The sequence below is a fragment of the Colossoma macropomum genome, unplaced genomic scaffold (genome assembly GCF_904425465.1).
Source record: "Colossoma macropomum unplaced genomic scaffold, Colossoma_macropomum, whole genome shotgun sequence".
Classification (NCBI taxonomy): Eukaryota; Metazoa; Chordata; class Actinopteri; order Characiformes; family Serrasalmidae; genus Colossoma; species Colossoma macropomum.
In genome coordinates, this window is record NW_023494799.1 from 28994343 (window position 1) to 29015015 (window position 20673).

Below are 20673 nucleotides of genomic sequence, written 5' to 3' on the forward strand. Positions count from 1 at the left end.
TTTTTTCCTCACATATCCCTAGTGTATCATAGTTTTCCCTCACAGATTTCCTTCATATACCTCTTACAACAAACACACACAGCATGGTGGAGAGGTATATTTAGACTGAGGAGGAGGTGAGAGTATTTTTAAAAGGAATGCTGCCACTTTTCAACACTTACTGAGATACAGAAAAGCTTACAGCATTTCTAAATTAAAAGTGCTTTACACACCTCTATATGGTAGAGAAATGTAATCTCGCTTAACAGTTCCAAGGTCAATCAATCAATCAATAAACAAACAAACAAGCAAGCAAATAAGTAAATAAGAACGTAGGTAAAGCAAAGTCAAGTAAAAAAACTAAAATAAACCAAATTTCCTGATCAGTAGGTTACGGTGAAGTCAGGTCAGCCAATGGTACACCTGTTGCAGCATAAAAATTAGGGATAGAAACATGTCAAACACATTTTTTATTGATAAACCAAAACTTGTGTGAAAGGTCATTGATAAAAAATGGAAGCAAGCTGCTGGGCAACAAAAAGTGTAAACTATTTTTTTTTTTTTTTTATATACATTTTCATTTTATCGCTTGCAACTTACACTTTTCTTCCTACTTCATCTATTCTCAACTCATATTCTCTCTTTGTCTCAGGCTGATCAGACCGTCTCCATTGACGCTAAATGTGATGAGCCGTCGCTGCTGGGGAACGTGCTGGACGAGATAAAGCAGACCTTCTCACAGTGCTGATTGTGTCTGAGACCGATGGTGCCCTCGCCCTCTCCCCAAACCCCTCCAACACTCAGAATCATATCACAAACACTGAGGCTGGCTTCCCCTCTGCTCCACCTCCCTCCTCCCTGTATTTATTGGATCTCTTGTTCTATTAGTCTTTTTCCTCTTTCGTGAGATCACACAACTGATGTGTTTAAGTTGTGTGGATCCACACTTTCCTGCTTCACTGCAAACGCACATTCCTTTTGATTTTTCTCCTAAACCTCTTCTCCTGTATCAGTGTCAGTCCAACATTCAGTCCCACTAACCTCCCTAACCCCTTTCTGCTCTCCCATTGTCTTAATAGCTGACATTCATTTAAGTAACTGGATTTATTTTCTTCTTGTCGATGATGTTGGGTGACTTTTTTTTTCTTTTTTTTCTTTTTTTTTATTCGTATTGTTTTGCGTTTTGTTTGTTGCTTTCTTTCATTCTCTCAGCGCCTTTTCCCCCCTTGCATTAAACATGAGCTTAGCGTCAGTTCCCCCATGTGAGTGTGTGTGTGTGTGTGTGTGTGTGTGTGTGTGTGTGTGTGCGCGCGGTATGTCTGTTTCTATCTCTCTTACTCTGTTTCAACCCCTTGTGGAGAGCTTTCTGAACCTGATTTCTCAGCTTCATGCCAGAAACCCTGCCCAGCCCACTTTCCAGCCTCCAACAGGCCTAAATTTTAGTTTGACAATGTCCCCCAAGTAGCTGTACTGCACGAGCCCTGCCACGTGGTTCCAATTATGTAACCTGGTGCACTTTTGGACTTGGAGAAAACGGGTGAGTTCTGGGACCAAGTTCCGAATAGCTTGGACTTTGTAACCCATGAAACTTATGACAGAATGAAGCAGATACAACACTGTTACTCTACTGTGTCTGTTGGCCTTTTCCATTATTATTGTAAAGCATACAGCTTTACAAGTTTACTGCACACTAAGACTTCGAGGAGGTTTGCTATAATGAACAGCGTAACTAACGCTTACTATTCTGTCAGGGTCATCAAGGTTATTACTCCAGGTCTCTCGTCCCTGATGGTTGTTACAGCATGATTAACCAGGAACCTAGATAAAAGTGTCTTTTCGAAGGCTCCACATGAAGTTATGAAGGATTTCTAATTCTGACAAATCAGTGACCAAACCAAAAGTATCAGTTGAACATCAGCTTAATTTTCTTCAGTCAGTATTGTAGTACGTGGTTCCTTGGCTCTCTCTGGAGACTACTGTTTATGGGAAGCTTAATATCCTTCCGAAATGTGCCCTCCATACTGTTGGTGTCACTTTTTCATCAACTGAACTTCCTGTTACCTGGACAAAGGCCTGGCTCATACCTATGTTTGTCTGTTCTTCTGCCTTGTTCATTTGGCAAACTGTGGTGAATTACATCTTTTTCCTCATTTTATTTCCAAATGCCTTTTTGTTTCCACACTACTGTACTTGTGCTAATTGAGGAACCTGCTCTAATGTAATTTCTGTTTTTGTTTGCCTGGTCCAGCACGCTGTAGCACTCAGTTTTAACATCCAGCTGAAGTAGTAGTCCTCCTTTCTCTAAACTCTACAAGTAAGATTTGTTGCTGAAGTGTTTAATTAAACAGCATTAGTCAATAATCACGTGACTAGTGTATACGGTTTAAATCAAGATGCTTCTCATGTAGTTGCAAATACTGACCATGCCGGCCGTTCATACAGATGACCCAACATAATGCAGGTTTGCTGTTTTATAAGATATGTCCACCTAAAGTCCACAGTTATCAGTGGCCATGTGAATGCAACTTTCAGTCACCCGAAAGCATCAGGTCATCTATATGAACACAGGGTAAATCACAGGATACTGGGAGAACCACCTGTAACTATTAACAATACTGAAGATATTTTCTGTGCAGAGTTGATTTATATCTTGCATGAGTAGGAATGTATACTTTTTGTTACTTTGTCTAATACAAGGACACGTGCATACAAAAGCTCCCTACCATTCCTTTATTGTTGTATTTTCTAGTTTTCTTTTATATATAAATATATACAGTATATTCAGTAAAAGTTGGCTTCTTCATGCTACACTTTTGATGGTATAATGTATTTTTATCTGTTCAGAGTACATGCAATTTAAAAAAAAGTCTTGGAATGTTTTTAAAATTTAAGTTTTGCATTAAATTATATCATTAGAAGGGCGGGTTTCGTTGGTGTTGAAGACTGGGATGTTCAAATGGATGTGTGTAACCAGCTGTTAACAGCAGCTCGCGTGAAGCAGCCCACCATCTCCTAAAGGATTTCCCCCTGGCAAACTGTAGTGCAGATCTTGCTGGATTTTGCTTGTATCATTCAATGTACTCTCAATGCTCTTCATTTGAAGGTACTGTCTGACTCCTTCACTATGTATTTTCTGACTGTATGATGTAATATAATGTTTCAAGAATAAATGACTGAAGAGAATGACCAATAATTTGCTATCTAAGTTCCCTTTAATTGAGAGGTTCACCCAAGAGAATTATGAGAAACTTAGGCTGCTGTAGTTTTCTTTTGTGTGTGAAGATGATGGTGTACCAATAAATTCCGACTTCTGAATAAGTGCATATCCTTTTAGTTTGTGTTTTGTCCCTTTTTTTTTATTATAAATATAAATTAATGTAAGTTAGGGAAATTATTTTAAGAAATGAAAGCCCCTTTCTTAGTATGACTTAATGTAATAGCTGTTCATTGTGTATGAGATACTATGTGAAATATATTATGTTTTTTTCTATTATGTTTTTCTTAGAGGTTTAGAAAATACTACACCACCCAGAATGCCTCAGTGGTTGCACCCTGCCTTGAAGGGGTTTATTTGCTAAGGGAGGTCGTAAAGTTGTGCTGTCAAAATCTTGTTGAAAATAGGATCATTTTCAAAGCTGATTTACAACCTCTGAAATTTATAGAACACAACTTTTAACTACTTGCAACTGCCAGAAAAGTGTATTATTACCACGCTCTCATTGGCTGCTGAGTGTTGCGTTCAGGCTGTCACACAATCAGCTGTTGAAGAGAACAGTGATGGAGCCGATTCATTCGAACTGTCCGTTTCTATTGAATCGAACGTACGATTTAACGATTCATTGAGTCACAAATTAAGACAAGTCTAGCTACAGTCTGCACAGAGAGAATAGATTTGTTAGGTTGTTTTTAAAACGGACCTATCCTACGTTTTTCTTGCATTTTATTTTTCCTCGAGGTCCACTTATGACGTTTGTGTGGGTTTATAAAAAAATTTTCATAACTATTTCCAATATCTTCTATATATCCTTTAAACCGGCTGCTTTTGGTACTGTGCCCTAAGACTGATTTATAAACGACTTGTGTTCTGATTGGTCACCCTGTTTTGTGCCTCATTCAGAAAACATTCCAGGCTGAAACACTTAAAACTGCAATGTAAATAGACCTATGTAATAGCGTTGTTTTTAGTGACGCCACAAAGAAATTAGAAACCAGCTGTTTTTGCAGCTTAGTTTCCAATTACGAATTATATGGACTGGGGAGTGAACAATATGTTTTGAACCTATATGCTTAAAATGTGTATATATAAAGCATAAATAGGTAATGGAAAAATAATTATGCCTGTTTTTTGGTTTATAAACCTAAACGTCGTAAGTGGACCTCAGGGAAAACTTCCATTGAATCGATTTATTTTGGATTGCGAATCCGTTCGAACGAATTATTGAACCGATTCAAAAGATCGATTCGTTTACGAATCGGACATTGCCTGTAGAGAAGTGAAAGGACCGTTGGAGCGGGTTGAACGCTACTGGGTGGCTCCTCTGCTAGCTGCTTCGTGGGACGCTGCTTTATTTGGCGACCTGAGTTACTTTTATAGTTACAGTAAATACAAGTGAAGGTTGTGGAAGTTGAAGTTAACAGCGTGACTCGGATTCAGAGTGGCACAGAAATCGCTCAAATGTCCAAAACCACCTACAAAATCCTGAAGAGACGTTGCTAGCTTCCGCTAGCCCAGGACTGTGAGTTGATTTTAGCTGCAGCTGTTTGGCCCTAGTTCGGGTTTGTTGATATTTGTTGAAAAAATAAGTATTAAATTAAGCATAAGAGTTAGCAGAATCATAGCTGAATGCGTGTCGAAAAAGAGTAGATATAAAGTAAACAGTGTGTGCTAACACTGCTAGCCCACATTTTCACCAGAGTTTATTGAAAAGCCCAGTTCTCCCCAAAGAAGACTCGGACTGTAGGAGTTGTTGCCCGGAATATGGCTCAGCATGGACATCATGTTGCGAGTTCACAAAAGGCGTTAATGCTAGAGCTGAAAAGTCTTCAGGATGAGCCCGTAGAAGGGTTCAAAATAACTTTGGTGGACGAGTCGGACTTGTACAACTGGGAAGTGGCGATTTTCGGACCTCCAAATACACATTACGAGGGTGGTTATTTTAAGGTGAGTCCTTTGTACGAAGCTGAAGTCCGCTTCCTATTCCCAACTTCTTGTTCGAATTTTCCTGTTCCACCTTAAATTGTCCAGCAGTTACATTCTGGCGCCTGAGGCTGCCGCACTGTTTAAGGTGGAACGGGAAAATTCGAAAAAGCTGGCAAATGCTCCAGCCTCGTTTTCACGGTTGGCTCTGCTTGAGAACACAGCATGTGTTTTATTCTGTAGCCAACCTGGCAGTAATTACTGTCCATGCAAATAAAAAAAATGTCTCTCTCCTGCCTCTGTGACTGTCTTGACGAAAGAACAACTCTTTGACGATCACCGTTGTTCGGGACGTTGCTTGTTTTCAGGTGCTTATCACTGAAACAAAGCCCTGCTGAAATGACAGGACTCATCCCCCACCCCAAACTCCCCAAACGGCTTCCTAAGCATCAGCTTATAACGTCCAGTATCATTAACTTGATGAAAGAATGCCTACTCTGCTGTTTCCTTTTCATGCTCTGCCTTGGCTCCGCTCGTGGCTTCCCTTTCCTTCATTGTTCTCTCATTCTGTTGTCCATGCTGTCTTCCTTTCCTTGTTTGGTAGGTGTTTTGTCAAAGCCTTAAGCCTTTAAACTGCAAAAAGAATATCAAAGCAATGTCCTGATGTATGAGTCTAGAACCCACAGCCTCATGAAGGCAACAAAATAGGGAGGTGTCAGTTTATTCCTTTTTTCTGTCATTTCAGACAGTTGAAGCCAGTTTGCTGATTGATGATAATGTTTATTCATCCAGTTCAAGGCACTGATCTTATCAATCATTCAGTCATGATTGATATCCTTACTATGAAAGTGTACTAATTGATCTGTTCTCGTTTAGCCTATTTTGCTTTTCACAAGGCTGGCCTAGAGCTTAGTTCAGCTAAATGTACAGTCGTTAGATTTTCTTTTTATCGTGACTGTACTGCTCTTAAATACTTTGCCTTACACAAGACTGAATGTGGTGACTGATGATGTGCATATTGTAGACAATCAGGGTTTGAATAATGGGTGAGTGGTTGAAATGAAGGATATGAATATTCTGTATTGTTTAGGTGCATAGTAACCACCTGGGAAAAGAATTGGTAGTATAAAATCTAATTTTAAGTCAGATTTGTTTATATACATTTTTGTTTAGATCTGTTGTTTTGTATTTATTTCATATTAATCATTAGTCTGTAGTATCATAAGGTAAAACTCATATTCGTTACTGAGAAATCACTCCAGTCTCCAGTATATTATCTTACTCATTTTTGATGCTAATAAACTAGCAGTAGACACCAGCTACATTTTCATTTTTCTCTTTACATTAGCCTGGTTTTCATTAGCTTAGTTAACCCTTTCAAAGAGGACAAATATCTTCCTGATTAATCACTGATAAATCATTGCTGCCTTTGTTATATTGTTAAGTTGAATGGTGTTTGCTTTCTGATTTTCCATTTCTTGTGTTTGGCTTTGAATAGACTGCATTTCATTGCCAGCATTCTCCGTTTAGTGTAAACAGCTAAAAGCTTTCTTAGGCCTCGTGGCCTCTTGCAGGTCTTTACATGTGCTGGCAAAAAGAACCACTTTTGTCTTCTGTTTGTGTGACTGTAGGACTTTAGTGTATTATTGGCTGCGGCTTATGCCTTGTGGCTTTGTAAAACCTTGTGATGAGGTTTTATATCATTGATCATATCATTGGTGTCTTATCAGTGAACTTGAGTCCTTTTTTTAACCTTATGCCAGAGTGAAAGAGACAGTTTCCGAAATGATTGTGCTGTAGTGTGCCTGGGCCCGCACGTCCATCAGTGCTGAGCTCGGTAATCTAGTTTCATAACCATCAGGAGGAAAGGACAATGAAGACAGGTCTGGACATCCTCTCAGCCCTTTATCTAAGGGAAAGCGCTGTGCAGTGCGTAGCTTCTGTCATATATTGGATACATAGGATAAATACATGTGCTCTAGATGCCTTTTCCTCCCTACTTTAACCTGCTGACTTAAATACTAGCATAAATTTAATTTTCATGTTTTTTATTGACCTTTTCTAAAACGTCAGCGAAAGAATGGAAAAAAAATACATTTGCGTAATTTCCTCTTCATACCAAATATGGTTGATCTGCCAAGACATGTTTAATGTCTGAGCTTTGCTTTTTTTAGCTTTGCAGTAGAGCTGCAAGGTTGATGTAGTTAACAAGCAATGACCTTCCACCTGTAAGAAGACAAGGAGTCTTCATCACCTTCCAGCGCTGTACTGGTTGGCTCTCTTAGATCATTAGCTAGCCCTAAATAGCTGGTAACGGATTTCCTTTGGCTAATTACAAATAAAAAATGTATTTTAAAAAGTGTTCCTCTGCATTCTGCTACACCTGCCTGTCACCTTAAAAGGTACGCACTCAAAAAAAGATGGTTCTTCAAGGATTCTCTCCATGCAGAGCCATTTAAGCATTAAAAGGTTCTATTTAGAACTCATGGTTCTTAATAGAACCATTGCCTTTACTAAAGAAATTTTGAAGAACCATCCTTTTTTTTAGTGTAGTGTTTAAGTATGTAAGCCTACAACAACCAATGTTTTCTTCTTATTTCCTTCTCTGCGGTTTACTGCAGTTGTCTGTTCATCAACCCTTAATCCACAGTAACCACAAATCCACAATATATTCAGAAAAGTATATTGTCATGTGATGTTATGTAATTTATCTCAGTAATGATAAATATCGTAATATTACTCGCCCCTATACGTATAAAAACATTAGTATCAGTCATCTTAAAGCCTGAATCTTGTCCATACTTCTGTATTGTATATTTAGATTATCCTACAGCTCCATTACAAAATTTATAAAAGTACATTTAAACTTTTACTGACTGTAAACATGCCCTGGCTGATGTACTACATGTAGGATAAAGGATAGAATTGTGTAAATTCGATTTTTTTTGCTGAACTGTCACTGAGAGTGTTCCAGTGTGATAATGGAGGGGGCTTTGTTTCGATGCATGTGTCAGTCAGCTGACGAGTAGTGAGCACCTGCTGAAGCATGCATGCACTCAGTCCTCTGGCAGGTGATGTGAGCTGAGCTTCAGATAGCCGGGCGGATCGGGTCATATTTCTTCCTCCGGGGCTGATGGTGTGTCACAGAAATGCGAGCAGAGGGTGGGAACGGGAGAGGCTCTCTCTGCCTGCATTCAGCTCTGGGAGTTCTCTCGAAAGCCCAAGTTTATGACCTTTAAACTCTACTGAAGAGCTGCTCATTTGCTTAAGACTGAAGCTAATAAACCACTGTTAGCTAGTGATGCTAACTAGCTACTTACTACTGTTCAGTTAAGTTAGCATTAGCTAAGTTACAGTTCTTTTAAACAGAGCAAATGCTTTTACTGATTAATCACGAATTAATCTTTAAAGCCCTGATTATATTATAATGCTTTAAAAGTAAGAATGGTGTTTGCATTTGTTATGAGTCTCAGTCCTGCCTGTGCCTGCCTTTCTGTCTGCTGTGTTTTCTGTCTGACAGTATTTCCCCCTTGACATTAACATAGGTAAGAGTGCTAATGGCTCATGTTGCCTCTTGTCAGATGTGGGTCCTTATATTTTGCCAGCCAGAGTGATGGGATTTCAAGAGGAATTGCATTGACTCTTCAGCATTACAAAATTTTGTTGAAAACTGGAGATGTGAAATGGTTCATTGTAGAGAAAATTAATGACTCTGATTTTTTTTCACAGTGATGAAAGGAACCAGAGGTTGTCTACTGCACAAAATTAGCCGTTTTTTTTACTATATAGTAAGAGCCTGAAATAGTAAGAGCCAATACAATGTATTGTCATATATAATGATGATGGTAAAATAGTGGTAAAAAAAAAGTTTTATTTACTAATTATTCTTTATAGCACCCTGCAAGATTTTCTCTGCCCTGCATGTATTATAAATATATGATTTTAAGGCCAAAACATGATCTCAAAGCTGTCAATGATTTAAAGACGAGGATTCGATTATGATTCAGAGGGCTGCAGTGTGATTTATAAAACGATTATCGATGCATCTTGATGCATCTTTTTTTCTATACAGGATTTCTATTTTCCCACTGTGTGAGGACTTGGTACTTTTAAAGCAAAGTATTTATAATGATCTATAATGAATTTACTTCCAATATATGTTATTAATAAAACAAATGGAAGTGATGTGGCAAGTCAACTGGAAGGCTCTCATTCACTGCTCTTGTTTGGAGCACGAGACGCAGACTGCCACTCATCTGCGATAAAATGCGCTGTTACTGTGACATAAGATTCCGTGGCAGTGGGTGTCCACGCAGCAGATTACAGCTATCCTACCCGTTTTATTCAGTGATTCCATGACTTCGGTTTTGGTGTCGTTGTAGAGAGTGGGGGGGGGCTATGTCAGTAAAATATCTGTGAGACGGGATGCTGTATCTTGGCTCCAAAGTGAAGTGTGCAACACAGCGCAAAAGCCCTGGTTCTCAAAGACTGAGAACGGACGCAAATCCTTGGAAATAAATCCCTGGTCGGATTTCTCGCTCATTCAGTTGTGTTTTTGTTATGTGCACGTCACAGAGTGTCCGGACGCTGCACTTCTGCTCTTCCAAGTTCCGCCTTTTGCGTTCCGTCAACATTGCGTTATAAATTAAAATTTATTTATTTATTTTTTTAATCGATTCAGAATCGTCCACATCCGCATTGTGATGCATCTAAGAATCGATTTTCCCCCCACCCCTAATAGCCATTATGTGTAAAAATGTTCTATGAAGTAGCTTTTAGAGGCATTTAATTATTTTACATGAACAAATTTTGGTAAACTTTTATAGCACATTTCACATCAATCTGAATGATTTTGTTTACATGAAGTGATTGAAAAATTGGTGGAACTGCCCTTTAATCTGCACTAAAATGCTGCTCATTTGAGTTTTGCCAACTTGGCTTTAAGTTTATACAGTCAATTATATAAAAGCACCACACAAAGCCCATCTGTCACATGAGAATACATCTGTCCTCATTCTTTTTCCCTCGTTACAGTATGAGCTCTTGTACCATGGTGTGGTTATGAGTGAAGTTCAGGAATTCATGTTTGTGTGAGTAGACCTGCATGTACATCTGTGTTGTCAGAAACAGTCCTGGACAGTGTCCTTCTCATCTAGCTGTCTGATGCAGGCCTCTGCTATATCCTTTTCTTGGCTCCTGTTGTACTGAGCCCGCCAAATTAGCGAAATCATATTTTAGTATCTCTCCTCTATCTCAGCTTTTACATCACAACTCGGAACCTCTCCCAGATCTTTCTGTGTGAACTAAATGATGATGTCTCTGACATTCCACCATGTTTTACTGCACAGATAGGCTTTCTGTTACTTTGGCTTGTGTTTATTATGCTGCTTGCTTCTGTTTGTCGTGTTATCTGCTCCTTATTTTGCTTGTTATCGTTTGAAAGCAGTTTTTTTATATTAATGGATTAAAAAACTTAAGATTTTTTTTCTTTACGGCTGGGCAGTGTAACATTATTTTATTGTTATTGAGAATTAAGACACGCAAAGTAAACAGTGAAAAAACCCCCTTGTATAAATACAAAACAGTCATAAATAAAATACTTTAATAATTACAATTTCATCAAGATGATATTTGCTGTTCAGTTTTATAGTCAAAAATAAATTTCTGTTTGACATTTCTCACAATCATTTATTTTGATACCAGTATTTTTTATATATTTAGGTTTTAATGTCTGGTTCAAACAACATAGAAACTGTACTGAATTAGCCGTGTTTGCATTGTTTTACCTGACTTTTCTAGCCTTTCATTTTGTTACAACCTTACAGTCTGTTTTAATTAGTTTAGATTTACACCACTTTTGGCTGAATTGTTCACCAATGATAGATGCACAAAGTTTGTTTCAAGGTTGTAGCAGATGTGTGGCTGGATGATATAAAACATTTACGAACCCTGCAAAATATTTAAAAAAAAAAAAAATAAAAATGGATCTATAAAAATGGATAAGTAAGCTTCAAGATGGCTTCTCTTACTGTTGCCTCTGAAAGATATTTGTTCTTTTTTATAGTATGTCAGACAGCATCAGGATGCAGTTTGAGAGCTATCACTCTGAACATTCTCTTTTTTACACTGAAATCCTAATAGTAGTTCTGTCTTCATATGTTGAGGTGATCAGGGTTTATCCTCAGACCCACATATGAATGAAAATGTCGTTGCACGCCTCACTACAGGCTGCAGCAGATCAGTGCAGTAGAGTTCTTTTCTCTGCATTCATATTTTTCCCATGAGACTAAACCTTGCTCTGTTTTTTGGCAGGGAATCTGCTGATCGTGGTGAAGCTCTTATTAGGCTAAACATTAGGCTAATCACCTCAATGAAGAAGACTGCTGTTCAATATTGATGACTGCTCTTTGCCAAAAGAGCTTTTAAAGCATGTCTTTATCTATTTCTGTCTCCCCTGTTTCAGGCTCTGTTTTTACTGCACCTTATTCTAAACTCTGCTGTGAATGAGATCTTGTACAAGGTCACTCCTCTCACCTCTGCCTGCTTTCTTCTCATTCTCTCCGCACAGAAGTGCCTGATGGAGGATGGAGAAATAGAGAGAGAGAGGGAGAGTTGTTGGGTCTGAGGGGGGATGAGGGAGGTGAAGAGTGGTACAGCTTGTTCTAAGAGACAAAAATGACCTGGTTTACTTGCTCTTTCACTGCCTTATTTTTTCTCACTCTTGCTCTCTTCCTCTTATGTTTTATATTATTTCTCTTTCTCCTTTTAACCCTTTTTCTTTTTTTTTTCTCTTATTTTTCTCCCTATTTCCCATTTTTCTTTCTGTTTTTTGTTCTTTTTCTATCATTCTGTCTTTCTGTCTGTTTTTCTTTCTCTCTCTCTCTCATACTTGTTAGTTTCTTTTCTTTCTGTCTCTAATTCATTATATAGTGAATACTCCTATATATCATTTAGAAGAGCAGAACTGGGGTACTTTTGTTCCAGGCTTATTTTCCTGCATTTTCTTTGACTCCATTCCTGGCCATATTCAACACACTCCATCATGGACAAGTACAGTTGATGCTAGTTTCTTTTGGCCAATTAGGACCAGATATCCACAGAAATGTTCTAAAGCCGACTGCAGAATGTGGAGAATGCTAAATAGAGGGTGTGCTCCACGGCTCTGCGATTGCACCATATGAAAGCGGCTGCGCTTTGGGAGGAAAAGCCCTGCTTTTGTTTAGTTTTCATATAGTCTCTAATAAAGAGGATGAAAAGTTAAATATACTGTTTACTACACTGGAGGAATCACATTTTCTCAAGCCCCTAAAACAGTGATTAACTTTACAAGAAAAAGACCTCAATGTGAAAAACTGTGAAGGAGCCAAAAAACACTTCCAGAGTTCCAGAAGACGACTGCAGTGTTCGCTTGTGTATTGTGTAAACATTTAGTTGCCAGTGACATTTGCATTATAAAGAAGTTGACGTTGTTTTGTTTAAAATAAATGGAAATATCAGGTTATTATTATTGTGTTAACATCATAAGAACATCTGCAACTCTTTGTCCCACAAAGATAAAATAATTTTTTGTGCACTTGTGCTACGTTTAGAAACATCATGTAAGTGCCACACAGCAAAACCACTATTGAATGATGGACAAGTTGTCAATTATAGAAAGATTTGTAGCTCCAGTGTTTGGGCCACCCAGTCTTGGAAGGTTAATTAGACTGCCTAACTGAAGAAAGCACTGACTGCCGAATAAACTGGGGGGTTTGGAATCTCCCAAACTGCATTAGAACTCTGAGTGGAAGGTGCTGACATCTTTAAATATTTAAGGACTTGATAAATTGTAAAATTAATCCACCAGAACTGCCTGTCTCACAAAGATACAATACATATCCAATTCAGTGGCAGAATTAGATGGCCATGTGGACATTATCTGCAATGCACACATTAAGTTTGTGTGTTTTTCAAGTCTGGATAAGAAGAAATTTAGGAGGTGCACCTGTCTGCTCAGTCTGTTTCACCTCTTTCCCTGATTTTGTTTCCCTGTGTGTCCTGGAAAGCGAATGTCCTGCCGCCTGTTTCAGCTGCGTCATAGGAGCTGTTACATTACTGTATTATCTTAAGTGTGTTAAGTGTTTTAGATGAGCCCTGGAAGGGGTGAGACACACTTGTGTCAACTTCAGCAGCAGAACTTGCCAAGAAATCATTGCAACCTTGCATTTCTCTTTCCAAACCCATAATGGCAGACAAATCAGTTTAGAAACCATAGCAATTAACGACTTTAAAATGCTTAATATTTCAAAACCATAACATTTGATTTGCTGCACTTTAGGTTGCAAACTGCTCTTAACTGTTAAACATGCTGATACACCATCACTTTACTCTTCTAGCATTGTATTTTGCATGCAAAGGGTACATTGCTGACAAGAACAAAAATAGTTATTATCCAGTCAATTCAATTGCTCATGTCTTATGTTCCAGCTTCTCAAAAATTTTGCATTGCAGTTACCTTACTGGGGTTAACTTGCTAAGAACGAGTGCGTTCCATTTGAATAATCCGCTCCTCAATGTCCCCTACCTCTCCTTCACCGTGAGTGGCAACTGTTTAATGTAGGTGTGTGTGTGTGTGTGTGTGTGTGTGTGTGTGTGTGTGTGTGTGTGTGTTTTCTCCCCCCATCATTTCTTTTTGATTGTTGGTTAGCCTTTATTAGAGTTGTTTGTGTGTGACAGTGTGGAAGTTTTGGGGAACTGTGAGGTTGAAGGGTAGCATGACACCACACCGACACCACAACATATGGATCTCTGCTTTAGTTTTATATGTGCTTGCTTTGACTGAATGTAGCACTCCTCTGGTCAGCTTTCAGGAGTCAAATAGCTGATCACTGGTGTTTTGTGTGGAGCATGTAGGAAGTCCAGTGTGACCTGTTGTCCTCTCACATAGTTGGCCCACCACTGACCACATTAAACCCATAGATGTGTAGTGCAGAGAGAGAGAGAGTGTGTGAGTGTGTGTGTGTGGTGTTCAAAGTGAATGGAACGGTGTGCGTGCGTGCGTGCATGAGAGACAGAATAGTACGTACTCCTGCTGTGTTGAAAGACGGCATGGTCAGGTGTGTGTGCTTGTGCTTGTGTGTGTGTGTGCGTGTGCGTGTGTGTGTGTGTGTGTGTCTACACTAGTTAGCCATCCTGACATCAAACATTTTGTTATTCTCCATGACATTTATTTTTCATGACGTTAGTAATTGCAACATGAAACTATAATATTACTGAACATAATTTAACATCTCATCTCACCATATGACATCTGTCATGATCTGTTTATGGCATGATTATGATTATGTGAATGTGATGTAGCAGAGTTTAAATAAAGTATTACTAAAATTAGTTTGTTTGAATCTAGTAAACTGTATGCACTCGTCAATTGCAGTTGTAATTTTGCCAACAGTCAGGTGATATTAACCCTAAACTAAAGGTGTAGTTATTTCAATACAGTATTGAAAAATATTCGAAACAATGTAAAATTGACAATTTACATTACTCGCTCTACTGAGGTTCTTTCATTTATGTTTTGTTGAAACCCTCATCATTGATCACAATTAGGTGTGTGGATGCCTCCTATCAGAATAAGGTGGGTAGGGAGGGGGAGAGGCTTATGTTGTACACACACTCACACTGAAATGACTGTGTGTGTGTGTGTGTGTGTGTGTGTGTGTGTGTGTGTGTGTGTGTGTGTGTGTGTACCAGCTGAAGGTGAGCAAAAATTCAGTTTTGCAATTAATGAGTGTGCACAGTTTACTAGATTCAAACAGAAACAAATTTCAATAATTATTTATTTGAACCCTGCTAAGTGTTAGCCATGGAGTGTTAAGATGTCTGTTTGATAAATGACTTAAGATATGTGCATCGTTATGACCCCAGTGAACATGCCTGTTAGCTTTGTGCTTGGTGCAAATATTAACATTGACATTAACATAGGAAAATGTGCTTGTATTTATATGTGGCTGATGCCAGTCTTAAGGGACTAAAATTCCAATAACCATTAACATCAGCTGATCAGTTTTAGTTAAACAGTGCTTTACTGACAGATATGGCTCTGTTCTCAATCCTCATGCCTCTTAAAACTCAAATGAAGAGCAGAAACTCACAGCCTTAAATAATATAAATATTGTAGCACATTGTTGGGGCTGACCTACTCATAATACTTTGCAGATTGATTTCTCCTAATTACTTCTTATCTTTCATCAGTTCTTTTCATAAAAAAACTTCTGTAATATATTGTCCTCATATTGAAGGATAAGCCTGGATACATTTTAGCTTTTATTATTCTAAACAAGATGATTTCTCTTTAGGTTTGCCAGTTCAGCTAGTATTTCTGTGATATTGTTAAACGGTGAGTCAGTTTAGCTGGAAACAGTTGAGTGGGAAAAACAGTTGAGCAGGAAAAATCACCAGCTTGTTCTAGAATCTGGTTCTGCAGGACCCCTGATCTAAGGTTTCACCCCATCATTGGGAGATACCGAGTTTGAATTCTGCCGATGCTGTGACCCAAAGTGTCGCTGATAATCAGTGGGTTATCAGCAGTATTTTTGCCAATACTGATAAAACTGCAGCATGAATGTGTCTGAGCACAAAGCTGCTCTGATCAATTTAAAGCAATGCTCTAGAATGTGTTGGAAAATTACACCAACTTTTAGTAATTATTATTTTAGGTTTTTGTGTTGGGTTTTTTTTTTGGTTTTTTTTTGCTGTTCCCCCACACTTTATATTTCTTTGCAAGAGTGCCTTTCTGGTTGCACACATGAAGTGAACCTCTAATGTTTTAAGAAACTGAATAAGAACTTAAACTATATTCCTTGTGGAATATGCACCGAACAGGCGTAACATTATGAGCACCTTGTTTCTACGCTCATTGTCCATTTTATCAGCTCCACTTACTATATAGGTGCACTTGGTAGTTCTACAATTACAGACTGTAGTCCATCTGTTTCTCTGCATACTTTGTTAGCCCCCTTTTACCCTGTTCTTCAGTGGTCAGGACCCCCCATGGACCCTCACAGAGCAGGTACTGCAGTAACACTGACGTGGTGGTGGTGTGTTAGTGTGCGTTGTGCTGGTACAAGTGGATTAGACACAGCAGTGCTGCTAGAGTTTTTAATCACTGTCCACTCTATTAGACACTCCTACCTTGTCAGTCCACCTTGTAGATGTAAAGTCAGAGATGATAGCTCATCTGCTGCTGCACAGTTTTTGTTGGTCTTCCTCTAGTCCTTTATCAATGGTCACAGGATGCTGCCTACAGGACGCTGTTGGCTGGATATTTTTGGTTGGTGGACTATTCTCAGTCCAGCAGTGACACTGAGGTGTTAAACTCCTCCAACAGCACTGCTGTGTCTGATCCACTCAGAACAGCGCAACACACACTAACCCACCCTCACCACATCAGTGTCACTGCAGTGCTGAGAATGATCCACCACCCAAATAGTACCTGCTCTGTGAGGAGTCCTGCTCTGTCCTGACCACTGAAGAACAGGGTAAAAGGGGGCTAACAAAGTATGCAGAGAAACAGATGGACTACAGTCTGTAATTGTAGAACTACAAAGTGCACCTATATAGTAAGTGGAGCTGAAAAAATGGACAATGAGCATAGAAACGAGGAGGTGCTCATAATGTTATGCCTGATTGGTGTACAATAACAATACAATTGTCTTTCTGATTACATTTGAAAAGAGCATGAAATTTTTATTTTAACAAAAAATTATCACATACTCCATCTCATTAATTAGCACACGTTCCTCACATTAGCTTGTTTAGCCTACACCTCTTTCAGATCAAGACATCAGTGAATCATTACTGCTGTGTGGGTGCTGTTCTTTCCTTAACAAATCTGTTCTGTTCTGTTTTCAGGCTCGCATCAAATTCCCTATTGATTACCCTTATTCACCTCCATCCTTCAGATTCCTCACCAAGATGTGGCACCCCAACATCTATGAAGTACGTATGCCTACTGTTGGGAAATTAACATACCATCTGCTAACATCAGTTTGGTTTCTTCAGTTTTTTTCTTCTGCTATAATGGATGTTGTGAGGGTTAATGTGGTGAGTGTATAATGGAGCCAGTGGTTGTCTGTATGTACTTTTAGAATGGAGATGTGTGTATTTCCATCCTGCACCCTCCAGTAGATGACCCTCAGAGTGGAGAGCTGCCCTCAGAGAGGTGGAACCCCACGCAAAATGTCAGGTAAAGCACATGTGCCCAGGCACAAACACACGACCCTCCTAAACCCTCCTGTCGTGCCCCTCAGTTAATGCTTACCTTTGCATGTACATTAGTTGCTATTAACGTTTTCTTTTGAGTTTCAATTTTGATTTTAAATTATACTAATGGTACCTTATTTAATATATATTTAACTTTTTACTCCTCTTTTCATTTAATTATATTGATGTTTAATTGGGCAAATACAGTGCATATTAATAATTCTGCTTGTTTACAATTTGTGTGACTGTGTCACAAGCCCAACTTTTCTATGGCCATTTTTTATATACAGAGTGTCTTAATATTGTCATAAGAAAAGCACTGTTGAATGTATGCTTTGTCATCAAATACTATAAGGTGATAAAGCATAAATGATGCACACTGGCCTCTCTCTGGCAGGACCATCTTGCTGAGTGTGATCTCTCTGCTGAACGAGCCCAACACATTTTCCCCAGCCAATGTCGACGCCTCAGTCATGTACCGCAAGTGGAGGGACAGCAAAGGCAGAGACCGGGAGTATGCTGACATAATCAGGTTAGGCAGAAATTATTTGAATTTTTTGGTTCAAAAACTTCTGACACAATACCAGACATAATTTTCATGTCTCTTTGCGGTTTATAAAATCAAAATGTATATCAAAATATATATTAAACATATTTTGTTGTGTTTTGAAGTGAAAAGAAATAAACACACACAAAAAAGACTTTCTATTTGATTTAAAAGGTAATTGTGGCATGTGAAAAAGTTTGGACACCCTTCTAAGTCAGTACTTGTTAACATGCCCTTTAGTAGTTATCACAAAACTGCTTCACAATGCTTAACAGTTTCAAGGTGTCATTTTCATCAAATGCTGGTCCTTTTTTGTCTTTGCTTTAATGTCTGTGGTTCCCTCTTCTTAATGACATTTCGGAAAGTGACACAATGTCAGTACATTATAATTAATTAACATTTACAGAATGTTTTTTTTTTTTTTAAAGTTTGTTGCAGAGTTGCCAGGGTGTGCAAACTTATGCATACAACTACATTTACTGTTCGACCTCTAAGATTGCTAAGACCTGAAATTGTTTACATGTTTTGTGAGTGAGTGAGGTAAAAAAAATGCTTTATATCTTGGACCTGTAATCTGTAGCTTTGTTTTAGCCAGAAAGCAGTTCAGTTTGTTACTTACTCCAGTGTAATTCTCTCATTCTCTTCTGCGTCTCTTGTAGGAAGCAGGTTTTAGCCACTAAAGCAGATGCAGAGCGTGACGGGGTGAAAGTTCCCACCACGCTGGCTGAATACTGTGTGCGCACCCGTGCTGCACCACCTGATGAGGGTTCCACACTCTTCTATGATGAATATTACGATGATGATGAGCAACTGGACGAGGACAGTGATGAGGAAGAGGACTGTTGTTATGATGATGATGACTCTGGCACCGAGGACTCATGACATCACTGAACTGAACTCTTCATTCCCTTGCTTTTAACCCTGTCTAAAAAGTAGGCTCTTAGTTGATTTTGTTTTGCTTTTCCTCTTATAGTTTTACTTTGATTTTCCTCTTTTGGTTTTGAGCGCTTTTTGCATAAGAACTATGACTCAGCAGTCACCATAGAGGACTAGTTTGTATTTTTGTTGACGCATGATTCCGTGATGGGGAGCGGAGTAGGAGTGGCTGATTTTGTGCTAAAAGGTCACTGATCCAGCTGAGCCATTCTTGTTCTCTTAGCCCTCTTTCAGTTCATACCCAACTTGGTTAAGATTGCCCTTTTTTACTTTAACCAGTGGAAGCTGCTCACCACAGGTATAAATAGGATTCAGTAGAAAACAGCTTGGTCTTGTGTGTATGATTGGTGCATTCAAGGCTGAGGATTCATTAACAGTCTCAGTGGTGCTGCAGACATGTAGATATTATACAGTACTTCAGACTCAGGGCTATTTCTCTTTCTAATGACATTAGTAATTATTTCAACCAGCCAGTGAATTTGATCTTGGAGTTTTGATGTACAGTACTGTGCAAAAGTCAGAGACCACCCTTCATTTATTAATTTCTAGTCAAAACAGCCATTAAATACAAGTTATTAATTTTTCACTGTCAAGGGAAAAAAAAGCAGAAAACACACATTTTACTGAAAATTTCACAGATGCTTCAACAACTAGGTACAGTGTATACATTTTCAGTATTTAGTGTGTACACCCTGCCTTTATTGCAGCTTCTGTTTTTTTTTTTTTTAGGCTTGCTTTTCAGTTTTTCAAAGATATCTCCTCAAAAATATCACCAGAAAAATTAACGATTTTATTTCCACTGAAATTGGCCATTAAGCAAATGAACGGTGGTCTCTGACTTTTGAAAAGGATTGTGTGTGTGAATGCATGTGTGCAAGTGAACACACTCTAAATCCCAAGAGTGAGCTTTTTCAAACAAAGTAATTGGTACACATATTTAAGATAAACACACTCCCTATTATTTCAGCGTCTCAAAGTACATTCCGAGGTTGCTAGGTTAAGGAAATTGATTGCCCTGATTCATTTAGGTTACCAGCACCATAATTTGTTTGCAGATCATATGGGGTCTCTCATGCTTGGTTTTAATGTTCAAATAGTCACACTCCTCCCATAGTACCACCACATTTGTATACAAGCAAATGCCATTTTGAGCTTACTTTTGAGGTAGTGCTTGATGGACAAGTTTATTTTAAACTTTTGATCTTGGTGAACCTAAAGGAGATGTCATGTAGTCCTCTGATGTACTCCCTTGTAAAAGCTATTATTTTTCCCTTGGTTTGCAGCAGGAGCCGATATTTGGAAGCTAAAAACCTCTTCTGGAAAACCGACAAGCCACAATGATCAGACATCAGGCCTCAATGCTGTTTACAAACCTCAACATTTATAATGCTGTTGTCCAAAGAAAACATTAAAAGTGCTTTCCCCGTAGTGTTATCCCTAATCTTAGTTTCGCTGTGTGGTTACAGCTGATCACACTGTCGCTGTCAGTCTGGAAGGATGAGGGCTAACACAAGCTGTAAAACCAGTCTCCATATCTGTTCAATCAGCCACGTACTTGGTGTCTCAAGATCTCAAGACTGTCATGGCTAGACCAAAATATGCAAACAAATTGTGCATTCATTTTTCTGAAAAGATGCTGTTTTTGAGATACAAGAGTGACTTAATTCATATACATAGTATGCATTATTGTTCTCATTTACTCCTTTGTTTTTTTGTTTTTTTTTTCTTTTTTTCGTATGGTTTGTAAATCTATTTAAAACCTGAATAAAGATCTTTATCACAGCTGCTTTACATTTCTGATGTGGTGAATGCAATAGTCCTAATGGAAATTGTT

General features: G+C 38.6%; 2 protein-coding genes across 7 annotated transcripts in view; both read left to right on the forward strand.

The window, feature by feature from the left end:
* ap3d1 (adaptor related protein complex 3 subunit delta 1) overlaps positions 1-3302 on the forward strand; it is a 33629-nt gene extending 30327 nt beyond the window's left edge. For all 5 annotated transcript variants that reach the window (XM_036586794.1, XM_036586796.1, XM_036586797.1 and 2 more), the window contains one exon: positions 632-3302. In XM_036586794.1, coding sequence (XP_036442687.1) covers positions 632-727 — 96 coding nt within the window. In that variant the 3' untranslated portion in view covers positions 728-3302. The remainder of the gene's footprint in view (positions 1-631) is intronic.
* Positions 3303-4443: 1141 nt separating this feature from the next.
* Positions 4444-20632, forward strand: cdc34a (cell division cycle 34 homolog (S. cerevisiae) a). 2 transcript variants are annotated; one of them, XR_005008133.1, is made up of 6 exons: positions 4444-5140; positions 17006-17092; positions 17242-17339; positions 17754-17888; positions 18563-18835; positions 20123-20632. XR_005008133.1 is itself a non-coding variant. In XM_036586800.1 (5 exons), the coding sequence occupies exons 1-5, from the start codon at positions 4958-4960 to the stop codon at positions 18783-18785; spliced, it is 726 nt and encodes a 241-aa protein (XP_036442693.1). In that variant the 5' UTR covers positions 4445-4957; the 3' UTR covers positions 18786-20632. The 2 variants fall into 2 exon arrangements, 1 of the variants encoding a protein (XP_036442693.1); XM_036586800.1 differs by having other exon boundaries at positions 4445-5140; positions 18563-20632.
* The last annotated feature ends 41 nt before the right edge of the window (positions 20633-20673 follow it).